The 25,854-nt window shown below is 34.4% G+C and overlaps 1 protein-coding gene across 1 annotated transcript in view; it reads right to left on the bottom strand.

Moving 5' to 3' along the window:
* LOC111142780 (polypyrimidine tract binding protein 2) overlaps positions 1-25,854 on the bottom strand; it is an 88,871-nt gene that overhangs the window by 53,934 nt on the left and 9,083 nt on the right. The window contains exon 3 of the mRNA XM_022496076.1: positions 8,982-9,057. Coding sequence (XP_022351784.1) covers positions 8,982-9,057 — 76 coding nt within the window. The remainder of the gene's footprint in view (positions 1-8,981; positions 9,058-25,854) is intronic.

Raw genomic sequence — 25,854 nt, 5'->3', positions numbered from 1 at the left:
CGACAAAGCAGGAAAGAATGTCCAATGGAAAAAAGACAGCCTCTTCAATAAATGGTGTTGGGAAAATTGGACAGCCACATGCAGAAAAATGAAATTGGATCATTTCCTTACACCACACACGAAAATAGACTCAAAATGGATGAAGGACCTCAATGTGAGAAAGGAATCCATCAAAATCCTTGAGGAGAACACAAGCAGCAACCTCTTCAACCTCAGCCGCAGCAACATCTTCCTAGGAACATCGCCAAAGGCAAGGGAAGCAAGGGCAAAAATGAACTATTGGGATTTTATCAAGATCAAAAGCTTTTGCACAGCAAAGGAAACAGTTAACAAAACCAAAAGACAACAGACAGAATGGGAGAAGATATTTGCAAATGACATATCAGATAAAGGGCTAGTGTCCAAAATCTATAAAGAACTTAGCAAACTCAACACCCAAAGAACAAAGAATCCAATCGAGAAATGGGCAGAGGACATGAACAGACATTTCTGCAAAGAAGACATCCAGATGGCCAACAGACACATGAAAAAGTGCTCCACATCACTCGGCATCAGGGAAATACAAATCAAAACCACAATGAGATATCACCTCACACCTGTCAGAATGGCTAAAATTAACAAGTCAGGAAATGACAGATGCTGGCGAGGATGCGGAGAAAGGGGAACCCTCCTACACTATTGGTGGGAATGCAAGCTGCTGCAACCACTCTGGAAAACAGCATGGAGGTTCCTCAAAATGTTGAAAATAGAACTACCCTATGACCCAGCAATTGCATTACTGGGTATTTACCCTAAAGATACAAACGTAGTTATCCGAAGGGGCACGTGCACCCGAATGTTTATAGCAGCAATGTCTACAATAGCCAAACTATGGAAAGAACCTAGATGTCCATCAACAGACGAATGGATAAAGAAGATGTGGTATATATACACAATGGAATACTATGCAGCCATCATAAGAAATGAAATCTTGCCATTTGCGACGACGTGGATGGAACTAGAGGGTATCATGCTTAGCGAAATAAGTCAATCGGAGAAAGACAACTATCATATGATCTCCCTGATATGAGGGAGAGGAGATGCAACATGGGGGGTTAAGGGGGTAGGAGAAGAGTAAATGAAACAAGATGGGATTGGGAGGGAGAAAAACCGTAAGTGACTCTTAATCTCACAAAACAAACTGAGGGTTGATGGGGGGAGGGGGGTTGGGGGGAGGGGGGTTATGGGGATTGGGGAGGGTATGTGCTATGGTGAGTGCTGTGAAGTTTGTAAACCTGGCGATTCACAGACCTGTACCCCTGGGGATAAAAATATGTTTATAAAAAATAAAATAAAAAATTTTTAATTTAATTTAAAATTTAAAATAAAATTAAAATGTCCATACTCAAAAAAAAAAGAATGTCTGCATTTATGGCCACAGTGGCCACGTTGTGGAGGGAACCAAGATGCCCTTCAATGGACGAATGTATAAGGAAGATGTGGTCCATATACACTATACACTATGGAGTATTATGCCTCCATCAGAAAGGATGAATACCCAACTTTTGTATCAACATGGACGGGAATGGAAGAGTCAAGCAGAGAGAGTCAATTATCATATGGTTTCACTTATTTGTGGAGCATAAGAAATAACACGGAGGACATGGGGAGATGGAGAGGAGAAGGGAGTTGAGAGAAATTGGAGGGGGAGATGAACCCATGAGAGACTATGGACTCTTGAAAAATCTGACGGTTTTGAAGGGGCAGGGAGTGGGAGGTTGGGGGAGCATGGTGGTGGGTATTATGGAGGGCACATATTATATGGAGCACTGGGTGTGGTGCATAAACAATGAATTCTGTTACACTGAAAAGAAATTAAATTAAAAAAAAAAAAAAAAGAATGTCTGCACTTGAGGGTGGTGGGGTTATGGACATTGGGGAGGGTATGTGCTATGGTGAGTGCTGTGAAGTGTGTAAACCTGGAGATTCACAGACCTATACACCCAGGGCTAATAATACATTATACGTTAATAAAAAATTTAAAATTAAAAAAAAAGAATGTCTGCATTTATGTTAATAAAATATATTAGTTTGAAACCTTGACTCCTTACATCTTCTTTGTTAGATTTTGGCATCAGTTACAGCAGCATCATAAAGTAGAATTTGCAGTATTCCCTGCTTCTCTATTTTCTGAAAAAGTATACTGAAGAAAAAGTATACTTTGAAGCTTCATACCTGACTGAAATCACCTATGCCTGGAGTAATCTTCATGGAGAAATTTTAAGTTCAATTTTTGTAACAGACACAGAGCTAATCTGTATTTATTATGGAGTTTATATCACCTTTGATAAATTAGGTTTCTAAAGGATTTTGTCTATTTCACCTAAGTTGCTGAATTTATTGGCATTGTTGCTGTTTGTAATATTGCCTTATTTTCCTAATAACATTCTGTAGGATCTGTACTGGTACCTCTACTTTCATTCTTGATATCGGTATTATAGTTTTGATAGAGGATTATTAAACTTTTTGCCTAATATAAGCCTTTTCTAATATAAGTATATAGGTGTAGACATATTTCCCCCCACGTACTTTCCTGCATTATAGCCAACAAATTTGTTTTTTTTAAACATTTTATTTATTTATTTGACAGAGAGAGAGATCACAAGTAGGCAGAGGCAGGCAGAGAGAGAGGAGGAAGCAGGCTCCCTGCCGTGCAGAGAGCCTGATGCGGGGCTCGATCCCAGGACTCTGGGATCATGACCTGAGCCGAAGGCAGAGGCTTTAACCCACTGAGCCACCCAGGTGCCCCGCCAACAAATTTTGATATATTTTCACTTTTATTCAGTCAGAAAGATACCCTTATCCTTTCTTAATTCATGTATTGTTCAGAATTACATAGTTCAATTTCTAAATTATTTGGCAATTTCTTAGATCTCTTACTGTTTTTGATTCCTACTTAAATTTCACTATAATCAGATACTACATGAGCTCTCAGCCATTTGAAATCTATTGAGTTTATTTTATGTCCTAAAATATAGTCAGTCTATCACAGTGCTATGTACACTTGAAAAGTTATTCTGAAGTCAGGGTACAGTTTCCTGAATATGAGTTAAGTCCAGCTAAAGGACAACACTGTTCAAATCCTCTATGTATCTATTTTAAAGATCTAATTGTCCTATCAATTACTGTTAAATCAACTAATTTTAAAATATCCAACAATGATTATAGATTTCTCTCTTTAGCTTTATATATTTAATGAATGCTAAAGTTCTATTATTACAGTATACAAACGTTTTCCAATATATTAACCCTTTAAACACACAAAAGATGCTTTTTTAGTATCTGGTAATACTCCTTGTCTTGAATTCTACTGACTGAAGTTAAAATAATCTCAACTTTCTTGTGCTTGTTGTTTGCACAGATATTACTTTCCACCCTTTTTACTTTCATTCTGTGCCTTTCTACCTCAGTCTGACTCTAGTAATAGGTACTACAGTTAGCACCAGTCTGACAATCCAGTCTGACAATCTCTGCCTTTAATTGGACTTCTTAGATCAGTAATGTCTGAAAGAAATGTTCAGCAAATCACATAATCTTAAATATTCTATTAACCACATCAAAAAGTAAAAAGGAGTAAAGTTAATTTTAATAATATATTTCAGTTCAATATATCTGAAATACTACCATATCAACATACAATCAATATTTTTAAAAATGAAGTATTTTGCATTCTTACTACTTCTGATTACTACATCTTTGAAACACACATGCACCAGACATACATCTCAAGTGGGAATAGCACATTTCAAGTGCTCATGGCTTCATAGAGCTAACTAGTGATTACTACACTAGAATAAGATTTTGGGGTTTTTTTTGCCAGTTTACTTTTACACATTAGTTTTGTGTTTAGAGGTTAGTTTAACATCTATTTTTTAAACTACCCAGTGTTTTTGGCGGTGGTGTTCTTTTGCACTGCACTAATATTTGACAGTATTCCATTTTAAACTGTCTATGGGCTTTTTCTTTTTAAAGAGCCCTTTTGAGGTTTATTCACATACAATAAGCTGCATATATTTAAGACATACAATTTGACAAGTTTTGATATATGCACACATCCATGAAATCTTCTCTAAGAAATACTAAAAGTATACATATCCCTCACCCCCAAATTTCCTTTTACTCTTCGCAACCATGTCCCCCTTGCACTTCCCCACACCCAAATCCAAACTGCTTTAGTTTGCATTTCCTTGCATTCTTTATAAATGGAATCATACTCCTTTTTCCCACTTCTTTCACATAGCACAATTATTTGGAGATTTATCCCTCCTACCACATATATCAGTAGCTCACTCTAGGCGAGTCTGGCTGGCTCATTTGGTAGAGCATGAGACTCTTCTTGATCCTGAGGTCATGAGTTCAAGCCCCACGTTGGGCGGAAAATAGATTATTCTCTAGGACTGAGTGGTATTTCATGATATACAATGGAATACAATGCCAAAACTACAATCTATTTATCTATTCAGCTGCCAGTGGACATCTAGATTGTTTTAGGCTTTGGGTATTACAAAAAAAGCTACTATGAACATTCATCTTAGTTTTTTAGTTTTTTTTAAAGTGAACATATGCCTTCATTTCTCATGCATAAATGCCTAAGAGACAAACAGCTGGATCATTTCATAGATGTTTAAATTTTAAGAAATGGCCTGATTATTTGCCCAAGTAGTTCTACAAGTTTACATTTCCAACAGTATATGAGCTATGGTTCATCCACATCCTTTCCAATACTTTTAAATCTTTTCAATCTTTTAAATTTTAGCATTGTATTAAGGGGTAATGTTACCTCACTTAAGTTTTAACCTACATTTCTCTAATGATTAATACTTGAGCATCTTTTTCATGTGCTTATTTGCCATATGTTTTTGCTGAACTATCAAGTACTTTTGCCAATTTATTACATTGGATTGTTTAGAGTTTTAGAGCTTATACAGTCCAAATTTATATATACCCTGGATCAAAGTTCTTTATCAGTTATATGCTTCAAAAAGATGTTCAGATATTCTATGGCTTATTTTTTCATTCTACTATCAATGTCTTTCGAAATACTTTAAATTTTAAAAACTCACAAAGTCCCATTTGTTCTTTTATAGATTACACTTTTAGGGTCCTAACCCAAAGTCATAAAGATTTTCTACTATGTCTTCTAGAAGCTTTATAATTTTAGATTTTATTTACATCATGTATGGCCCTCTTAGAGCTAATTCTTAACTATGGTATGAGATATAGATCCAACTTTGTTTTTTTGTTTTGTTTTGTTTAAACATATGGCTACCTTAGTCAAAAACTAACTGTCCATAATTACATAGGTTTATTTCTGGATTCTATTCTGTTCTATTTATCTTCTTTATGCCAACGTGACATTGTTTTGACTACTCAGCTTTATAATAACGTTTGAAAATAGAAAATCAGTCCTCCAACTTTCTATTCACATTTTTCACATTTAACTATACTTCGTTGTATCTTTTTTTTTTTTTTGGCGATTATTTCAATATACAACCTTAACAGAATCTACATTAGAGTTAATATTCTATCATTTCATATAAATAATAAAAACCCTATAACTGTAAAATCCTATTTTCACTTAGTGCTGTTGTCCTAAGAACATCTACATATATAAATAAACCATATAATACAAAGGTTTTTTTTTAATGTACATAAATAGTCTTTCAAAGAAATTTAAAGGAATAAAAAAGTCTTTTGAATTTACACACACATTTGCCATTCCTGGTACTCCTGGTTACTTCCTGCAAATCCAAGTTTTTACATAGTGTCACTCTATTCAATCTAAAGTTAGCTCCCCCCCTTTAGTAAAGGTGTCAGTCACCTGTGAAATGGCTTTTTCCTGACTGTAAGACTTGCTCTTTATCATTAGTTTTCAATATTTTGACTATTACATGCCTAAGTATGGTTCTTTTTATTTATCCAACTTGATATTTTTCTTAAAATTTTAGAAGTTTTCCACCATTACTACTTGAACTAATATACTTGGCTGCATTCTGTTTACTTTCTCACTGGAACTCCAATTATACATGTACTAGACAGCTTATACATGTATTAGACTGATTCATTTTTTCTCTCTGGGAAACTTAATTTCTATCCATGTGTATTCAAGTTCAATAACTTTTTTTCAGTTGTCTCCAGTCTGTTAGCCCCAGTGAGTTTTTCATCTCAAATATATTTCAGAGATTTCTATATATGCTACCTCTCTTTTCTCTCTTAACACATCCCTCTATGTGTTCACTCACTACATAGTATTTTCCTTTACAGCTTTAAAAATATTTATAGTCCTTGTCTGTTAATTTCACTATCTATCATTTTGGTGTCTGCTCCTATTTAATGCTTCTCTACTTTATGGAATGTTCATGCTTTCCATAATCTGTGATTTTTAATGGTGGATATTGTGAATGACAATGGTGGATATTATGAATGACAGTTCACAAAATGAAGACTGAATCATGTCTTCCTTAGGGGGTACTGTTTGGTTTAGGCAAGCAATTAAAATTACTGGTGATCCTTAATGTGTTGTCAGGCTAAACTATCTCAGTTTCTTAACTTAGTCTTAAGGTTGGCACTTAATATAGCGTGTGATCCATTCTCTACAAGACTAAATTAAATGCCTGAGTTTCTCGCCAAGATGTCTGCATTCTGACTTTCCAGAACTCTAAGGTCTCAGAGCACTAAACAACCTTTTGGAACCACCTCTAGCTCTCAGCCCCAAAGCAGCTCAGTTCTGACAAACCATGCGGAGTTCTCAACCTGCACACAGGCAGCCCAGCTATTATTCAAAAATGCTCAATCAAATGAATCCCCACACTGAATTCTGATCCCTGCTCTATGCTTAAACCTCTGGACAGCTACCTTTTCTAGGACCCTTCTCCACAAATCCCAGATGTCTGAACAGCTTTGAATTCCAATCTGTCTTTCTGGCTCAGTAAGACTTCCGTACTCTCCTTAGATTCCCCTTTCCTGTGCTATATAACCCAAGGAAGAAAGCCAAAGTGATTATGGAATTCACCTCATGTGATAATGATCTTATTCCCTTCTTTCAGAGATCATTATCTACTACTGTCTGTTCATTAATTCCAGACAACAGTTTTCCAATATACTTTATACAATTTCATAGTTTTTCATTTTGGAGGGCATCTCAGGGGGAGAAGGGAAGGCTATTACCAGTTATTCTGTCATAGCCCTACATATTAATTTTTAAAATGTTTCAACTATTCATCACTACATATATTGTTTTAAAAAAATGAAACTAGCAAAACAGCATTACAGACATTTGAACCTGTTTAATTATTTGTATACCATACTTTGACTATCAAAAAACTATGGCCTAGTGACTTTGTTTTATAATCATGGAAAACTCAATAATAACGATGTGTGGGCAAATTCATTTTCACACCATTATGACTGTATTTGGTAAGTACTTCATTAACTGAACTGCCAGGCATGTGCATGTGCGTGCGGAAGTGTACATAACATAAGCAATAGCTACCTAAAGTAAATCAAAATGCTTCTAGTCTTTTACAACCCTTTTACTACCCAATACAATTAATTTCTCAAGCAAGTAATTCACGAAAGGAACTCTGATTTTAGGTAAACAATGTAAAATGCAGGGTTATAAGGTAAACTAATTCAGTTGTCGTCGTCATCATCATCATCAGATTCAAATTCTGGTCCATAAAACTAAACTAGAGTTTACATTTGTTTAGACAGACATTACAAGCAACTAACAATGTTATTTCACACATATACAAGAAAAATATCCTAAGTATGAAGATCATAGGGAGAGAACATTAAGGAACTCAATTCAAACAATTAAAATATTATTAGAGCAAAGAAAAAAAGGGTGGAAACACACAAAAAAAGACAACTATGTAGCTGAATCTTTTTATTTTTATTTAGTTGGGCTTTAGAGCTTGTGGGATGCAGAATACTTAAAACACAGTAATTCCCTTTATCTGTACTTTTGTTTTCCATGGTTTCAGTTACCAGTTGTCAATCACTGCCCAGAAGCAGACCTTCTGAGATACTGTACCTTAACACTGTATCACAACACCTACATCATTCACCTAGCTTCATCTTATCACACAACCATTTCATCATCTCACATCTTAGGAAGACAAAGGGTGAGTACACCCTTCATAATACTATACTGTTATCATTGTTCCATTTTTAGTTATTGTTAATCTCTTAATATGCCCAATTTATAAACTAAGCTTTATCATATGTATGTATGTATAGGAAAAAGCATAGTATATTTAGGGTTTTATACCACCTGCAGTTTCAGGCATCCACTGTGAGTCTTGGAACATATGCCTCAGGGAAGTGGGGCGGGCAGGGGGGTGGTGAGGACTATGTAAAAAATATTCTAAGACACGCAAACACAAAAACTAAAAACAAAAGTATAAAAGGGCAAGAATGGGAGGATTTAGAACATGAAAGAAAAAGGTTTATATTTTTGTGATTAAAAAAAGGCAATAAGGGGCCGCCTGGGTGGCTCAGTGGGTTAAAGCCTCTGCCTTTGGCTCAAGTCATGATCCCAGGGTCCTGGGATTGAGCCCCACATCGGCCTCTCTGCTCAGCAGGGAGCCTGCTTCCTCCTCTCTCTTTGCCTGCCTCTCTGCCTACTTGTGATCAGTCTGTCAAATATATAAATAAAATCTTAAAAAAAAAAAAAGGCAGTAAGACTTAGGTACTTGCCCACAGAAGTCACCAAGTTTAGGTTTTTTACTTTAATACATTCTTTACACACTTTACACAATTTTTTACACATATATACTCTATTAAAATTTTACTCTGCAGCATTTCAACAGAAACATTTAAAACACTTAACATAAATTAGAAAAGGGTATTCTTATAAAAGACTATAAATTTTAGTTTTAATATTCTGCCCCATAAAATGGCAAATAATTAAGCAACACTGTTGAGAAAGAAACACTTACCTGTAACCACCATGCTGCTCATATTAGAGTTTGGACTACTGAGAACACTGCCTGAGAGTAGTTCGTCAGATCCTCTCTATAAAAAAACAAAAACACATTAGCATAAGACATCTTTAACTTTAAAAATATGAACCTGTCACTTATCTATATTTTTCAAATATTCACTGAAAAACAAATGTCAGCTGTTATACTATTGGGGAATAGCTTAAAATTTCAACCCCTAAAAAAGAAAAATTAACTCTATTGTCAATCTTTCTCCCTTTTCCACAAAGCCAAAACTTTCTCCTTCTTTCCTTTCACCTAAGTACTGGTTCACTATCAACAAGAAAAATGTTTTCTTTTTGTGCTTTTATTTTTTAAGAGCAGTTTTAGGTTTACAATAAAAATGAGAAGGTAGCAACAGAGATTTCTATATATTCCCGGTCCCCAAACATACATTGTGTCCCTCATTATCAAAACCTCCCAGCACAGTGGTAGTTATTACCAAGGATCAACTTGCAGTGACACATCATAATCAATGAAAATTCAGTTTACCTGAGGGTTCACTCTTGATCTGTACATTCAATGGGTTTGAACAAATATACAATGACATATTTCTATCATTACTGTGTTGTATACAGTATTTTCACTGCCCTAAAAAAATTCTCTATGCTCTGCTCTATTCATCCTTCCCCCAACCCTATCCCTGGTGAGGGGGAGTTACTTTAGAAAATAGTTTGGAAGTTTTATAAAACAAAGATACTCTTACCACACAATCCAACAATTGTGCACCTTGGTATTTACCCAAAGGAACTGAAAATTCAATGTACACACAAAAACCTGCACGGAGATATTTATAGCAACCTTATTCATAGTTGTCAAGACTTGGGTGCAACCAAAAGTCTTTCAGTAGACTGAATGAATAACTAAACGGTGGTACGTCCAGGCAACGGGATATTTTTCTGAAGTAAAACAAAACAGGCTATCAAACCATGAAAATATTAGGAGAAACCTTAAATCCATGGAATTAATTTTTCTTTAGAGCGTTAACTGTGTCTCAATTCATTCTTTTGCAAGTGGATGTCCAATTGTTTCCAGCAGCATTCGTTAATGAGACTGTATTTGCTCCATGGTATTGCATTTGAGCCTTTGTCAAAGATAAGTCAACTGTATTTACAGGGGGCTCTACACTGGGCTCTCTATTCTGTTCCACTGACCTATTTGTCTATTTTTTTCACCAGAAAAAAATTCTCTTGATTATTGTAGCTTCATGGTAAGTGCTGAAGTTGGGTAGTGTCAAACCTACAGTCTTGTTTTTCCTCAATATTGTGTTGGCTATTCTGTATCTTCTGTGCCCCCCACAACCTGCCCAGAAACTTCAGAAACCACTTGCTGATATCCACAAAATAACTTGCTCTGATTCTGAATGGGACTACATTAAATCTATAGATCAAGATGGAAAGAACTGACATCTTGACACTATTGCGTCTTCTTATCCACAAACATGGACTATCTCTCCACTTACTTTGGGTTTTATTTCATTCATCAGAATTTTGTAGTTTTCTTCACAAAGATCTTCTATATTTTGTGTTAGATTAATACCTAGCTATTTCATTTTCTGGGATGCGGTCAAGAGTATCGTGTTTTAGGCAATGCTGTTGGGACCCCTCTCACTCTTGAGAGCTTTTTCTGTATCTTCACTTAATACACTTCTATCACTTTAAAAAAAAAAAAGTATTTTTTTCATTTCAAACTGCATTTGTTCACCACTGATACATAGAAAAGCAACTGACTTGTATATTAACTTTGTATCTTGCAATAGTGCATTAGTTCCAGAATTTTTGTCATTTCTTTCAGATTTTCTACACAGGCTATCACGTCATCTGCGAACAATAATTTTATGTTTTGCTTCTTGATCTGTATACCTTTTGTCTCCTTTCCTTGCCCTACCACATCAGCAAAAACTTCCAATAGAATGTTTAAAGGAACTGATGAGAGGGAATGTCCTTGCCTCCTACCTAATCTTACAAAGTGCTGAGTTTCTGCACATTAAGTATGATGTTAGCTGTAGTTTCTTTGTAGAGTTTTTTAAAGATTTTATTTATTTGTCAGAGATTGCTCATGCACAAGCACAGGGAGTGGCAGGCAATGCAGGCAGAGGGAGAAACAGGTTCCCTGCCAAGCAGAGAGCCCGATGCAGGGCTCCCTCCCAGGACCCTGGGATCATGACCTGAAAAGGCAGACGCTTAATCGACTGAGCCACCCAGGTGCCCCGTAGACGTTTTTTCATCAAGCTGAGGAAGTTCTCCTAAAACTGGAAACTACTTCTAGCTTTTATAAATGGATGCTGGATTCCGTCAAATGCTTTTTCTGCATCTATTGCTATTATCACGTGATTTTTTTCTTTTTCTGGACTGATGTGAGAGAATATCCTAATTTTCATTGTTTTTACAGCCAAGAATGCCAATACAGCATTAAGAAAAGGTGCTCATAGTTTAGCTTCCACCTACCAGCTATGTAACTAGGAAATTACTTAACTATCCTAAGCTTCCTCATTCATAACATGGAGAGAACATTTATATCAAAATCCTTGGGATTAAATGTTATGATACACAAACATTGATTACCAGACAGCATGCCTGGCCCACATGGGCAGTGTTCACTATAATATTCCCAAGTGCCAACCAAGCACAGGGCGCACATGTAATTGTTGACTAAATAAGTGAATGAATGCTTATTAACAATTTCCCTAGTTCTCAAAAAACAAAGACTCCCATACTTTTCAAAAGTATACCTGAATTCTTTTCAATACATCTTATCAGTTTGCTTTTTAGATGTGTGAGTCAAAATGCTTCCATCCCAGTGGATTCATAAGTCTGGAGATGAGGAGTGAGGAATCTTAGATCTACTGAAGTATAAAAGAAAGCCTGTAATCCTGATGTGATGCATGCAGGACACCCTCTCCTTCCTACAATGTATGTAGGAAGTATGTAGGAAATAGGAATGACAAATCTTGTTGATTTCTTAAAGAAAAAGGAAAAAAAATCCTTTATTTGTGGGCTTTTTTTCTCCCTCAAATGATTTCACACATGCTGCTACAAGAGCAGGTTTAACAGCCTTCATATCTGAGTCAGCAGAATATCAAGTTATTTGAAATTCTGGATATTACCAAAATTACTGAAAATGTTTATAAACTTTTTTTTTAATTATGTTGGTCTTTCCACTGAGTATAATGCTCACCAGTTTTATGCTCAAAATAAGTGATTCTATTGTACTAAAAATATTAATGTTTCCACATTAACTGATGGCACAGTTTTACTTGATCTATCTTGGCATAGACACTTAAGCTGGAAGAGAGATAAAAATTGAATGACTCAGGGCTCCTGGGTGGCTCAGTTGGTTAAAGCCTCTGCCTTCAGCTCAAGTCATGATCCCAGGGTCCTGGGATCAAGCTCAGCATTGGGCTCTCTGCTCTACAGGGAGCCTGCTTCCCTTCCTCTCTCTCTGCCTGCCTCTCTGCCTGCTTGTGATCTCTGTCAAATAAATAAATAAAATCTTAAAAAAAAAAAAACAAATGACTCAACAAAATAGTGATTGATAGATGTTCCACAGTAGTGACTGCTGAAACAAACTGAATTAAAACTTAAATTTGGATTAACAATCTCTACTAAAAATATGTATTCTCAAAATTCACCTAAGATGGATGTCAAGTGATGGTAGATTCAATTAAAAAAGGAAATTAAGTGTTAAGATAGACACTGGTGTCCTTTTTTAAATCTGACCACGAAACTTTTTCTCCTGTGTAACAAAAATAACCATTTCGTGAGAAGTGAACATCCCACAAATCAGGAAAATGTTAATATGCAAAGATACGATCTGCATGTAAAAGAAAAAAAATAGGTGTAAAAAATAGTATGAGTAGAAAAATTAAATGACATTTTATATTCATTCCAGTATTTGAAAGGTTTCTAAGTACCATCTACCACACCCAGGTAGAAGGCCTGCTGAAGCTACCCAGAAGGCAAGCAAGAACTGAAGACTGAGGTATGTTGACTAGAGTCCCTAGGCTCTGTTAGGTTTCAGGACTGAGAACTGCCCAAAGACTTTCTTCTCTGGAGAGCTAAAAGTCATGGGGGCAAGGATGCCAACCAACATCAAGTTCATGAGAAAAGCTAGATTCTCAGAAAAGCAGGTACTCAGTATTTCTTTAAACACAGAGGTGCTGCCAAGGAGACGTGCACTGGGTACTAGCTACCTACCAGAAGCTGTGGGGAAGCACTAACTCATACAACGCAATAAAAATACAGACTACGGATGGCAATGATACACTGAAAGGATCAATAAAAAACAAAATTGAGTTTTAAACAAAAGAACAGACAAACCTCAGTGTGAGAACAGCCATAGGAAAAAATAAACAGCACAATTATATATTATTAGACCATGCAGACAAGAACAAAAGCTTAGAAAATAATGAAGCAACAAGGTGAAAGAAAGCTGGAGCAGTGAATAACCTCATCAAGGAGACTGATACCATTTTCTTAAACCAGCAGGACTTTAGCTTATGAGAAATAAACTTGTCTATTTATAACACTATGTTCTGCATTTAATACAGTAACTTAGCCTTCACCCTAACATATATTTACCTAAAATGTAAAGAAATGGCACTGTAATTTTAACTGGCTATCTCTATAAAGGGGGAGGGGAGGAGGAAAGAAAAAAGAAAAAAAGAAATTGGATCCATAATACAATACACAAACAAAATATAATTTTCTGATGAATTAGAGACCATTGTAAAAGGCATAACTTTAAAAATTTTTGTAATGTATGAAAATATCATCATGATCTGAATATGTGGGACTTTTTAAATTAAAACACAAGAAAATGAACCATGAAAACTACTAATAAATTCTCCTACAGAGTGGCGACAAAATCTCTGTAAAAGAAACTGTATCCCAACAAGAGATAAAAACTTAAAAACCATTATTAGAGACTGCTTTAAAGATTTCCAACAATCAACAGCTAAGATTCCCAAAAGAACAAGGGAAATATTTAAATGGGTAGAAAAAGAACACATAAATAATTTTAATTATGATGGCACAGAGAACTTGTAGCCATATTAAAACTCTATCCATTAAATTAGCAGCTTTTGTTCATCAAAACATAGCATTAAGAAGTGTCAAGGAAAACTACCAACTAGGAGAGAGTATCAGCAATACATATAACCAATAGAAAATCAGTAACAATAATACATAAAAAAAACTACAAAACTGGTTAAATTCAAATTTTTATTAGGTAAAGATACAAGTAGGTATTTGACAAAATTTCACAAAAGTAGAAACACTAATGGCCATAAACATATTGAGGGAAAAATAAAGATGTAATACTTCACTAATAATTAGGAAAATATAAAGAAAGACCAAAGAAAATATTACACACTAAAATGTTAAAAATTAATAAATTTAATACTTGACCAAGGGCTGATGAGAATGTGAAATGGCAAGAACTCTTATATACTAATGTTAACATAAATTGGAGCAATACTTTGAAAAAGAATCTAGTATTACCTTGAAAAGCTCATCATACTCTACACATTGTAGCACTATTTATTCTTAGATATATAATCTCAAAAACTTGGCGACATGCACCAAGTAGTACAAAAGTGTTCAGAGCAGCACTATTCTTAAGTCAAAATGGTATATGAGCCTGGTGAATTCCAACAAGAAGAGAAATACATCAGGGTATTTTCACAGATTAATACTACACTGCAATGAATATTACATAACTACAAAAGCATAGCTAATAATGAAAAACATCATTAAAGTTAAACATAAGTCACAGAAAACATAAAATGGGCATACCATTTTCATAAGACTCAAGAAAACACAGAATAATATATTTTTGCCATATACATGACAAAATCATATATAAAAAGGATAAAATAATTCCTGGCAGTCACTACTCATGGAAGGGTAGAAGGGAAATTAAAAAGAACACAAACCATATGCAATAGCATTGGTAATATTCAGTTAATTAATTCCAAATAGTTAGAAAATTCAAGTCCAAAAAATTAGAAAAGGTGAAGTTCTCCCCAGCTCAAAAATCATTAAATTTATTATAATTCCTTTTCAAAAACTTATACTTATCTGTTTCTAATATTCATAGAAGAGAATCACACCACAAATGCTGCTTCACACCGTCTTCCTTTCATTTAACAAAACAGTTTAGAGATTCTTTGAAAACTCAACACTACCAATATACTTCATTTTATCAACATTTTCATCGCATTCTAGTATACTGGTGTACAATAGTTTTTTAAGTTCTCAAGCTGTTATGTTTCAGTTACGTGCAATTCATCCTTGTATTTAAATACCCATGAAAGTCACAAAAGCAGATCATAATCTATATAACCAGTAACTCAATAAATTCCATAAAGAAGGAACTGTACAAACCATATTTGCTCAAACACAGTAAGACATTTTGTTTGATGAGGAAAAAGAAAAATAAAAATTCAATTGTTTTAGCTTGATTAAATGAAATTTTGAAATGGTTCCCAAATAACTTGGATCAAAATGAGCATATAAACTTAAAATACAGACTTGAGAAAATTTAGAAAGACATTACCCCCATTAAAAAAAATAGGCAAAGGATTAAACTGAAAAGCCATTTCATCTTGCTCACAATAAAAACCAATTCAAATTAATACATTTAAGTGCCATCTCATGTATCAGACTAGCAAAACCCCAATATACTCAAAATTGGGCAGGCTACTGGGAACAAAGACACTCATGTACTTTCTATATAGCGGTACCAGGAAAAAAAAATTCCATGTATAACCATGGAATGATTTCCAGGATACACTTATCATTAAAAAGGAAGTTATAGCTGTTATAGTCTGTATACACTGCCACTTTCTCTTTGGGGTGATGGGAGGGAGAATGTAGGAAGCAGTTCACGTTTGTTTATATTGGATAAGAGTATAAACCAAAAATTAATGAAAATGGTATCTATAATGGGATAGAAACAGCAAATTAGAGTAGACAGGAATGTAAGGATCATTATAAATGTAGTTTGTTTTACTTTCACTTGGGAAAATGAAGCCAAAAATGGGAGGATCCTTAAGAATCGAAAGCAAAATGAAACCATTAAACCTAACTAACAACTTGGTAGTACAACCACACATAGAATTCTCTCAATAAACTTCAGAATTCTCTAAATACACTATAAGGACAAAAATAACTGCAAAGAAACCTCAAACTATATTCAGTAATTACAATGTCTGTAGTACTGATGTTCCTTTAAAAAAAACTAGCATACATACGTAGTATTTTGTTAATATTAGCAAGTAAAAACATTCAATGTACAAGAGGTACAAATATAAAATCAGAAAAGTAAAAATTATAAAGTTAAATATGAACTGAAAATAACAAATGAGCTCACAGTATTTGTCTTCAAAACACTACTAGCTCTGTCCACTAAAAGACCTTTGAAGAAATAACAACCTAACAGCAATTAACACCTTTGCTCTCACATTACTGTGCTCTCTAAGGACCACTACCCACCCAAAGGAACCAGAATTTTCATAAAGAAATGGCTAATAGGGGTCTGGACCAAGAAATGGTACATCAAGCAAGTTAAGTATCAAAGCTATCCGTGTTAAGAGTTCTTACTGGCTCAAGATGAAACAAAGACTCTAAAGAATGATCAGTGCAGTAAGACTGCAAAATAAATGTAAAAGTCCTTGCCACCACAATAATTTTAACAACAAAAAAAAACTCACAGTGGCTAAACTGGAGATTACTACAATACCAACTCATCAGGAAATGTTTTTAAAGTCAAAATCTAACCTGTTTCCTCATAAAAAAGGATATTCCAGTATGTCAAAATCTAACCTGTTTTCTTATAAAAAAAGGATATTCCAGTATGACAAAGTAAAAAGTTAACAAAGGAATCTGAAATATGCAGGAGTAAAAAGAGTAACCATATTTGCAATGCCCAATGAACTGCAATCGTTAGCTAATAAAACCAAGGTGAAAGAATGATGAAGCACTCTATATTGGATGCATCACACCGACAAAACCCGAACCTACCGATAAATGTTGACATCACAAAGATAATTAAACGTATTTCTCCTGGTGTGATACAATAGGAATTACAAAAAGCCCATCTACAAGATATCCTTGCTAAAAAAGTAAGCCAGAATCTGATCAAGCCTCATCTCAAGAAATAGGGTATGAGGAACACATCAAATGACATGGAGGTATAATCACCGAAATCAACAAAGTAGAAAATCACATAGATGACCCAGTTTCTCTAATAATCAATAAAAGAAAAAGTGATAAAGGGAGAGGGGAAGGTAAACTGATTTATAAAGAGACTTAAAAGGCATTCACTAGGGGGGGCCTGGGTGGCTCAGTGGGTTAAGCCTCTGCCTTACATTCAGGTCATGATCTCAGGGTCCTGGGATCAAGCCCTACATGGGGCTCTCTGCTTGGTGGGGAGCCTGCTTCCCCTTCTCTCTCTCTGCCTGCCTCTCTGCCTACTTGTGATCTCTGTCAAAAAAATAAATAAAACCTTTAAAAAAATGTTTAAAAAAATTTTTTAAAAAGGCATTAACTAAATCAACATATCGACTTCCCTTGATTCCTGATTTGAAAGGGGGGGGGGAGACATTTTCAAGGCAATTGGGAAATTTGGACTACTACTGGAAATTAGATTATATTAACAAACTATTTTATATTTTATTTAAGTATAACAATGGTATGAATATCATCCTTAAGAGATTATATCTGCTAGAGACACACAATAAAATACTTAGGGATGGTATGAAATTAACTAGATTTCCTTTAATATTCTCTAAAAGGAAGGATTTGCGTATTACTGTACCAGTCATACCACTTTTATGTTATCTTGAATGTTTAAAAATGAAGTTTAAAAAATTAAAATGAAAAAAATTGACAAATATATGGAAAGACATTTTGTGCTCACGGATTAGAAAAATCAATACTGTTAAAATGTTCATACTACCCAAAGCAATCTACAGTTTCAATGCAATCCCTATCAAAATTCCAGTGGCATTTTTCACAGACATAGATCACACAATCCTACTATTTGTATGGAACTGCAAAGGACCCATATAGCCAAAGCAATTTTGAGAAAGAACAAGAAAGCTGGAGGCATCACACTTCCTGATTTCAAACTAGTAATCAAAATAGGATGGTACTGGCATAAAAACCAGTTACACAGATCAATGGAACAAAAATCCCACATATTTAGGGTCAATTAGTTTATGACAAAGAAGCCAAAAACATAAAATGGGGAAACAAATTCTATTCAATAAATGATACTAGGAAAACTGAACAGCTACATGCAAAAGAATGAAACTAGACTACTACCTCATACCATACACAAAATTTAACTCAAAACAGATTAAATACTTGAACATAAGAACTGAAACCATAAAACTCCTAGAAAGAAAACATAGGTGATAAGCTCCTTAACACAGCCTAGGTAATGATTTTTTGGATTTGACACAAAAGCAAAGGCAACCTAAAGACCTCCAGAATGTGAGGATATATTTGCAAGTCATAAACAGCTGTCCCCTCTTATCTATAATTTCAGTTACACATGGTCAACCGCAGTCTGGAAGCAGATGATCCCTCTTCGGAAGTACTGTCAGAAGGTCAATACCATCCTAATCCTACATCACAATGCCGATGTCATTCACTCACTTCATCTCATCACGTAGCCATTTTATCGAATCACAAGAAGGGTGAGTAAGTACAGTACAATAAAACATTCTGAGAGAGAGAGAGAGATCAAATTCACCTAACTATAAATGGTACTATTTTATTAGTTATTGTTGCTAATCGCTTACTGTACCTCATTTGTAAGTTAAAGTTTATAAGTATGCATGTACAGCAAAAAACTCAATATATATAGAATTAGGTACTATTTAGTTTTAGGCATCCACTGGATAGAATGTACCCCCTGGGAATAAGGGTATTGTGTATTACTGGTAGGAATGTAAACTGGTGCAACCACTATGGAAAACAGTAAAGGTCCTCTCCACCCACGAATTTTTTAAAAGTATCATTATATAATCTAGCAATCCCACTCCTGGGAATTTACCTGAGGGAGAGGAAATCACTATCTCAAAAAAGATACCTGCATCCCCATGTTCACTGCAGAATTTACAACCAAGCCATGGAAACTAACCTAAATGTCCTCCGATGGATGAATGGATAAAGACAATGTGGTGTGGAATATTATTCAGGCATTAAAAAAAAAAGGAAATCCTACCATTTACAACAACATGGATGGACCTTGAGGATATTATGCTAAGTCCGAGAAAGACAAATACTGTTATGTATGATCTCACTTATACGTAAAATCTGATTTAAAAAAGCAAAAACAAAAAACGAAAAACTGAACTCACATATACAAAAAACAGATGGGTGGTTGCCAGAGGTAGAGGATAGACAAAATGGATGAAGGCGGCCAAAACATACAAGTTATGTTTTGTTGGCAGTTACAAGATAAATGAATCCTGGGGATGCAATGAACAGCACTGTTACTGTTTACTGTATTGTACGCATTGAAGAGCTAATAGAGTAAAATCTTAAAAATTCTCATTATAAGGAAAAAAATTTTTAACTATGTGTGGTGATATATTTATCACCACATACAGTTAACTAAACCTACCCAGGTAATTGTTTTATAACATACACATATATCAAATCATTATGCTGTACATGTGAAACTAACAGCATTATATGTCAATTATTTCTCAACTTAAAAGAGACCTCTAAAAGCAAAAACTTATTGCCAAAAGTATCACCTAATCTTCCTTCATCTTGAATGTATTTTTTAAACAAGAAAGTCAATGAGTTCAGGATCTAAAGTGGACTAAAAAGTCTGGCATGAAGCAGAAAAATAAGGATAAAAATAGAGATTAATGAATTATGGAAACAAAAAAAATAGAAAAGCTGGTTCTCTGTACAGACTAGTAAAATAATGTCTCTGACAAGAGAAATAAACAGAATATAAATGTTTAATATCAGCAATACAAAATGCTATACAATTCTGAGAAATCAGTAAAACCTAATTTTCTAGGAATTAGGAAATTCCTAGAAATTCTAGGAAAACACTAAATAAACCACTAACTTTGGAAGAAATTGAACTATTTGTCAAAGAAGTATCCCTCTTTCTTCACCCTTTACATATAAGCTGCTTAAAATCCTTGTAATACACAGGGGAAATGATGGAAGTACGTATAGTGCTGATTAACTTGGGTAAAATCACTGCTGATTTAAATTATTTTCCTTTTTGCCTAAAGCATTAAGCACAACCTCTATAATTAGAGAAAATGTTATACGGAAGAAAGAGTTAAATTTTTCAAAGAGATGTTAAAGGTCTCTCCCTTTGAGTTCAAGTATTGCCATCTTATTGTATTGGTAATGTAAATACTCCCCCCACCCATTATCTTATAAACTTAGTGCAATACACTAGAAACCCAAAGTCTTCATGGAACTCAGCCAAATGATCTTTAAATACACATGATAAAGAAAATGTTCTTCAAAACAATTCTGAGGAACAAAGTTGTGAAATTCACCCCACAAGATTCCAAGATGCTTCAGTAAATTAAGACACAATGGTACAAATAAACAATGAAACAGAATAGATAGTCCAGAAACAGTTCCATGCATGTATGGGAACTTGAGAGCTGACACTGCAGATCACTGGGGAAAAAACATGAACTATTCAATTAAGCTGATACTAAATCTGTTACCCATAAGGGGAAAAAAAAATCATTTAAACCTTGATAATACACTATACAAAAATTAAATTCCAGGTAGACTGAGGCCTTAAATGTGAAAACCAAAAATTTCAAAAAACTTTCAAAATAAAGTCACTGTATGTAAGAACCCGAGTTAAAGAAAAATTTCTTAAAACCAAAACATAAATGTGATGTTAAAATTTCCAAATTCTATTCATCAATTAAAAAAACAAAAAAAACAAAAAACAAGCCATAGACATGAGTCAATTACAGTATATGTAAGCAACCTGGCTTTAGTATCCACAATATATAAAAACTCCCAGGAAAAAGACTAAAAATTACATTAAAAAGAAAATGGACCAACTGTATAAACAGGTATTTAACAGAGTAGAAACATTAGTGGCCTATAAACTAAGAAAATGTATCATTCATACTCAGGGAATTCAAGCTTAAACAAGACACCATTAACATGTTCCTTAGACAATTAAAAAGTCCAACAATGCCAATTATCAGAAAAGATGTGCAGAAACAATTTCTCATACACTGCTAGTAGAGTATCAATTAGTACAACCACTTAGAAATGCAACATGTAACTAAATTGAAAATAGACACACACTATAATCCAGTGATTCCACCTCCAGAGAAACTTGAATAGTAACATTTATTGATATATATACAAGAATACTCAAAATTTTGTAACACGAAAAATTTAGAAACAACCTCAGTATTTATCAATAGGGTAATGGTACACACATATAATCACATACCATATGGCAATGAAAGCGAATGAATTAGAGCCATATATAAGATTAGGTTCAAAAAATAAAAATAATACTAAACGGAAAGGACAAGTTACAGAATACACATAGTATGTGGCCCACAGACATAAGCTAAATATGTAAAACAAAACCATATATTGCTTAACATACAAAAAGATAAATAACACACACAGGGAAAGTATACACAGGAAAGGTAAACACCAAATTCAAGATAATGGTTACCTTAGGTAAAAATAGAGGAAAAGTATATAGAGGATGTAATGAACTGAACGTTAATGATGCCTAAAATTCACATGCTGAAGTTTTAACTCCCAATGTCATGGTATTTGGAAAATGGAGACTTTGGGAGATAATTAGGGTTAAATGAGACCCAACTCCATGCCCTCCATGCCTACATTTTCAAAGGAATCCTCCACAGAACCTTTAATACCATTAAAATGAATTCACTTTGCATCCTATTATTTTACCTTTATTCCCCCAACTTCTTTTGGATGTCTTTAATTTTAGTCACCCCCATCCTCCAATTATCTTAGAAGTTATATGCCCTTATCCCTATTTTTACTATGCTGACCCTTACAATTTTAAAATGTAAACTTAAATGATTCACTTTGGACTTGAAATTTCCATCCTCCAGACTGGTAATGTCCAAAAGAAATGTAAGATGAGCAACACTTAAGATCTTACAAATGTTCTAATAGCCATATTTTAGAAAGTAAAAAGGATACAAATGATATTTAGTTCAAAATATTGTCAATATGGGGGCGCCTGGGTGGCTCAGTGGGTTAAGCCTCTGCCTTCTGCTCAGGTCATGATCTCAGGGTCCTGGGATCAAGTCCCACATCGGGCTCTCTGCTTAGCAGAGAGCCTGCTTCCCTCTCTCTCTCTCTCTATCTGCCTCCCTGTCTACTGTGATCTCTCTCTGTCAAATAAATAAATAAAATCTTTAAAAAAAAAATATTGTCAATATGTAATAGGTATAAAAATTACATTCTTGGGGCGCCTGGGTGGCTCAGTGGGTTAAGCCGCTGCCTTTGGCTCGGGTCATGATCTCAGGGTCCTGGGATCAAGCCCCACATCGGGCTCCTTGCTCAGTGGGGAGCCTGCTTCTCTCTCTGCCTCTGCCTGCCTCTCTGCCTGCTTGTGCTCTCTGTCAAATAAATAAATAAATAAAATCTTAAAAAAAAATTACATTCTTTTTTTATCATACTAAGTTTTGGAAATTTATGTGCATTTTACAACTGGAGATTAGTTTAGACTAGTCACACATCAAGTGCTCAATAATCATGTATGACTAGTTGCTACTATAATGGACAACAGCTCAAAACAATACTACAATCATCAGAACTTAAACATCAGCTACTCGATACTCCCTTTTGTGTTACTATGATTTAATATTTTTAGTCCTATTTTTTAAAACCCAAATCAATCACTGCCATTACTGTCTTATACTGCAATTAAATTTACCCACAGTCCTACCAATTTCTTGGTTAACCTTACTTCTCCCACCTCAAAACCTCCTTTCCGGAGTCATAGACCTACTTCCTACAGTACAACCTCTAGAAATTCTTCAGTGGGTCTGTTGATCAATTTCCCCAATTGCTTTTCTTGGCAGAGAGGAGGTGGTTGAAGTGCTTCTGACAATGTCACTATTTTGTTTTTCTAAGTGATAATTAAGCTGATTATAGAATAGGTAGTTATTTTTATTCAACACCTTGAAGATACTATTTCACTATCTTCTGCACCCCTATGTTGAAGCAGCATATTATGTCTTTCCAGTTTTTATTCTTTCTTAAGAAATCTGAATTTTCTATGGCTGCTTTAAAGAGCTCTGGGTCTGATGGTCTGCTCTTTAACTATGATGTGTCGTAAGTTTTCTTATGCTTCCTAAACCTAAAAATGCATAAAGCTCATCAATTCCAGAATATTATGACTCTTCTATTTTAAACTTTCATATTCTGCTTCTCTTTGCAATCTTTACTTTCTCTTTCTGGTACTCTAATTAGATACTTGTTAGAATTCCTCTTCCTTTCCTCTGTATCTTTTAACCCCTCAACTATTTTCATCTTTTTGTTGCTCTTTGTTAAATCAAGTAATTTTTATCTTTCAGTTAACCAATTCTCTCTTTAGAGTTATCTGACTAGCTGTTTTTAACACAGACTCCAGGTTCTCTTAAAAATTTAAAATGTACACTTGAGAGGGCACCTGGCTGGCTCAGTGAGAGAGGCGTGTGACTCTTGATTATGGAATCATGTGTTTCAGCCCCACACTAGGCACAGATACTACTAAAAAAAAATTAATAATTATAATAAACTTTTTAAAAATGATGTACACTTGAAACTAATACTAAAGGTTAACTATACTTCAATTTAAAAAATTTAACTTTTAAACAAAAAATTATCTCTAATAGCTATGTAAAAAATTTATATTATTTGGCATCCAGAGGTGGTGCACCTTCCAATAAGATATATAAAGAACTATAGTAACAATCATGATCATCATTTGAGCACTTATGTGCCCTTCTGTGCTAAATTTTATGTGTTATCTCATCTTCAAAATAACTTTTGAGGTAGGTCCTATTAAATTAAAACCATTTAAAAATTTGTTAAACTAAAGCTTAGAGATTACCTTCAATGTTATAGAGGCCAAACCCTAGCTTACTAGCAAATTCTAGATCACATGTTCTTAACTTGACAAAACCTCCACTGAAAAAACATTCTTGTCTACCATCAATAACTTCAATTTACATTAAATATTATGCTTCTATTATACAAATTATAAGTGAACTTTAAGATACACTTCTTTTACATATTCTTTAAGAAAACTGATGAACAGATGTTTACCGCGCACAGACTATGCTGACCACAAACAAGGGGAAAGAAGTTATTACAAGAAATATTACTTGGAATAACACTATACATACACACACACGCACACACATCATGCAACACATGTCTTCTAATGAAAAAACATACCACAGCTTATAAAATATTACCAAAAAACAAGCAAAAAGAGAGTATGATAGTCTCTAGATCCAATACCCATGATACATGAACATTTTAAATTACAACATCAGAACACAATCAGTAGATGCAGACTGGGGCAACTCTGTGGGACCAACAAGTTTTCTTCAAAAATAAAATGCAATGTAAAACAAAACAAAACCAAAAAACCCACAGGGGTGAAAGGAGAACTTGCAGATTAAAAGAAATGAAACAGGCATTTATCGATATACTGAATGTGTTCATCTTACTTGATCCTGATCTTCCCCTCCCACTAAAAAAAAAAACAACTGTAAAAATACTTTTATGAGACAAGTAAAATTTTAACACAGATTTGGCACTTGATAATGTTAAGGAACTGTTCATTTTTTTGGACATCCTAACAGTACTGTGGTTATATTTTTTAAAAAAAGGAAATAGGAGAGAAAGAGTCCCTTTCTTTTAGAGATGCACCAAAACATTTACAAATAAAATAATAAAGGAGTGCCTGGGTGGCTCAGTCAGTTAAGCATCTGACTCTTGATTTTAGCTCAGGTTATGACCTCAGGGTCATGAAATCAAGTCCCATGTCAGGCTCCATGCTAACCTTGGAGCCTGCTTAAGATTCTTTCTCTCCCCTTCCTTATCCTATGCCCCTCCCCACCTACTGAAGCATTCTCCTTAAAAAAAAAAAATAATAGTAATAATGAAAATACAGTATTTGCAACTTGTCTCAAAATATACAGGAAAAGTAGAGAGGATATCACAAATTTTACCAATGGTTTCTTGATGATTATTGGGACTAAGTGACAGGTAAATATTGGCTCATGGTAATTATTGCCTTTTTCTATGTTCAAAATTCACAATATATTAAACGAATTATTCTTCAAAAACACTCATCTGTCATAAGTTTTTGTGACACTTTATTACTTCTAAAGTAAAAATATTACTTAGCCACGTTAACCCCTACTGCAGTACATCTAAAACTAAGAAAGCTATTACAATTTAGCAATACAAATCGAGCAAATAAGAGATCAAAATATTAACATTTACAAAGACTCATTATTCTAATTCATAGAATTCCATGTAATACCAAAACCAATCTTCAGAGTTCATTCCCCAAATTTCAAAAACAGCATAATAGTGAGCTACTTTTATGAATGGGAACTTAAAGGTATACAGAGTAGTGCTTACCAGATGAAGTACAAATTTCATAACCTGCACCTGAGGCTTTCTACAACATATTGCCATCTTCTCTTTCTCTCATATCCATACACAAACCCTTATACAAACCTATTGCTACAGAAGCTACTCAGTGTTTGTGAAGGCCATGTCATTCCCTCAACATATATTACTTACCT

This window comes from Enhydra lutris, unplaced genomic scaffold (assembly GCF_002288905.1).
Source record: "Enhydra lutris kenyoni isolate GAN:26980312 unplaced genomic scaffold, ASM228890v2 scaffoldscaffold9, whole genome shotgun sequence".
Lineage (NCBI taxonomy): Eukaryota > Metazoa > Chordata > Mammalia > Carnivora > Mustelidae > Enhydra > Enhydra lutris.
This window is presented reverse-complemented; position numbering and strand designations above follow the sequence as displayed.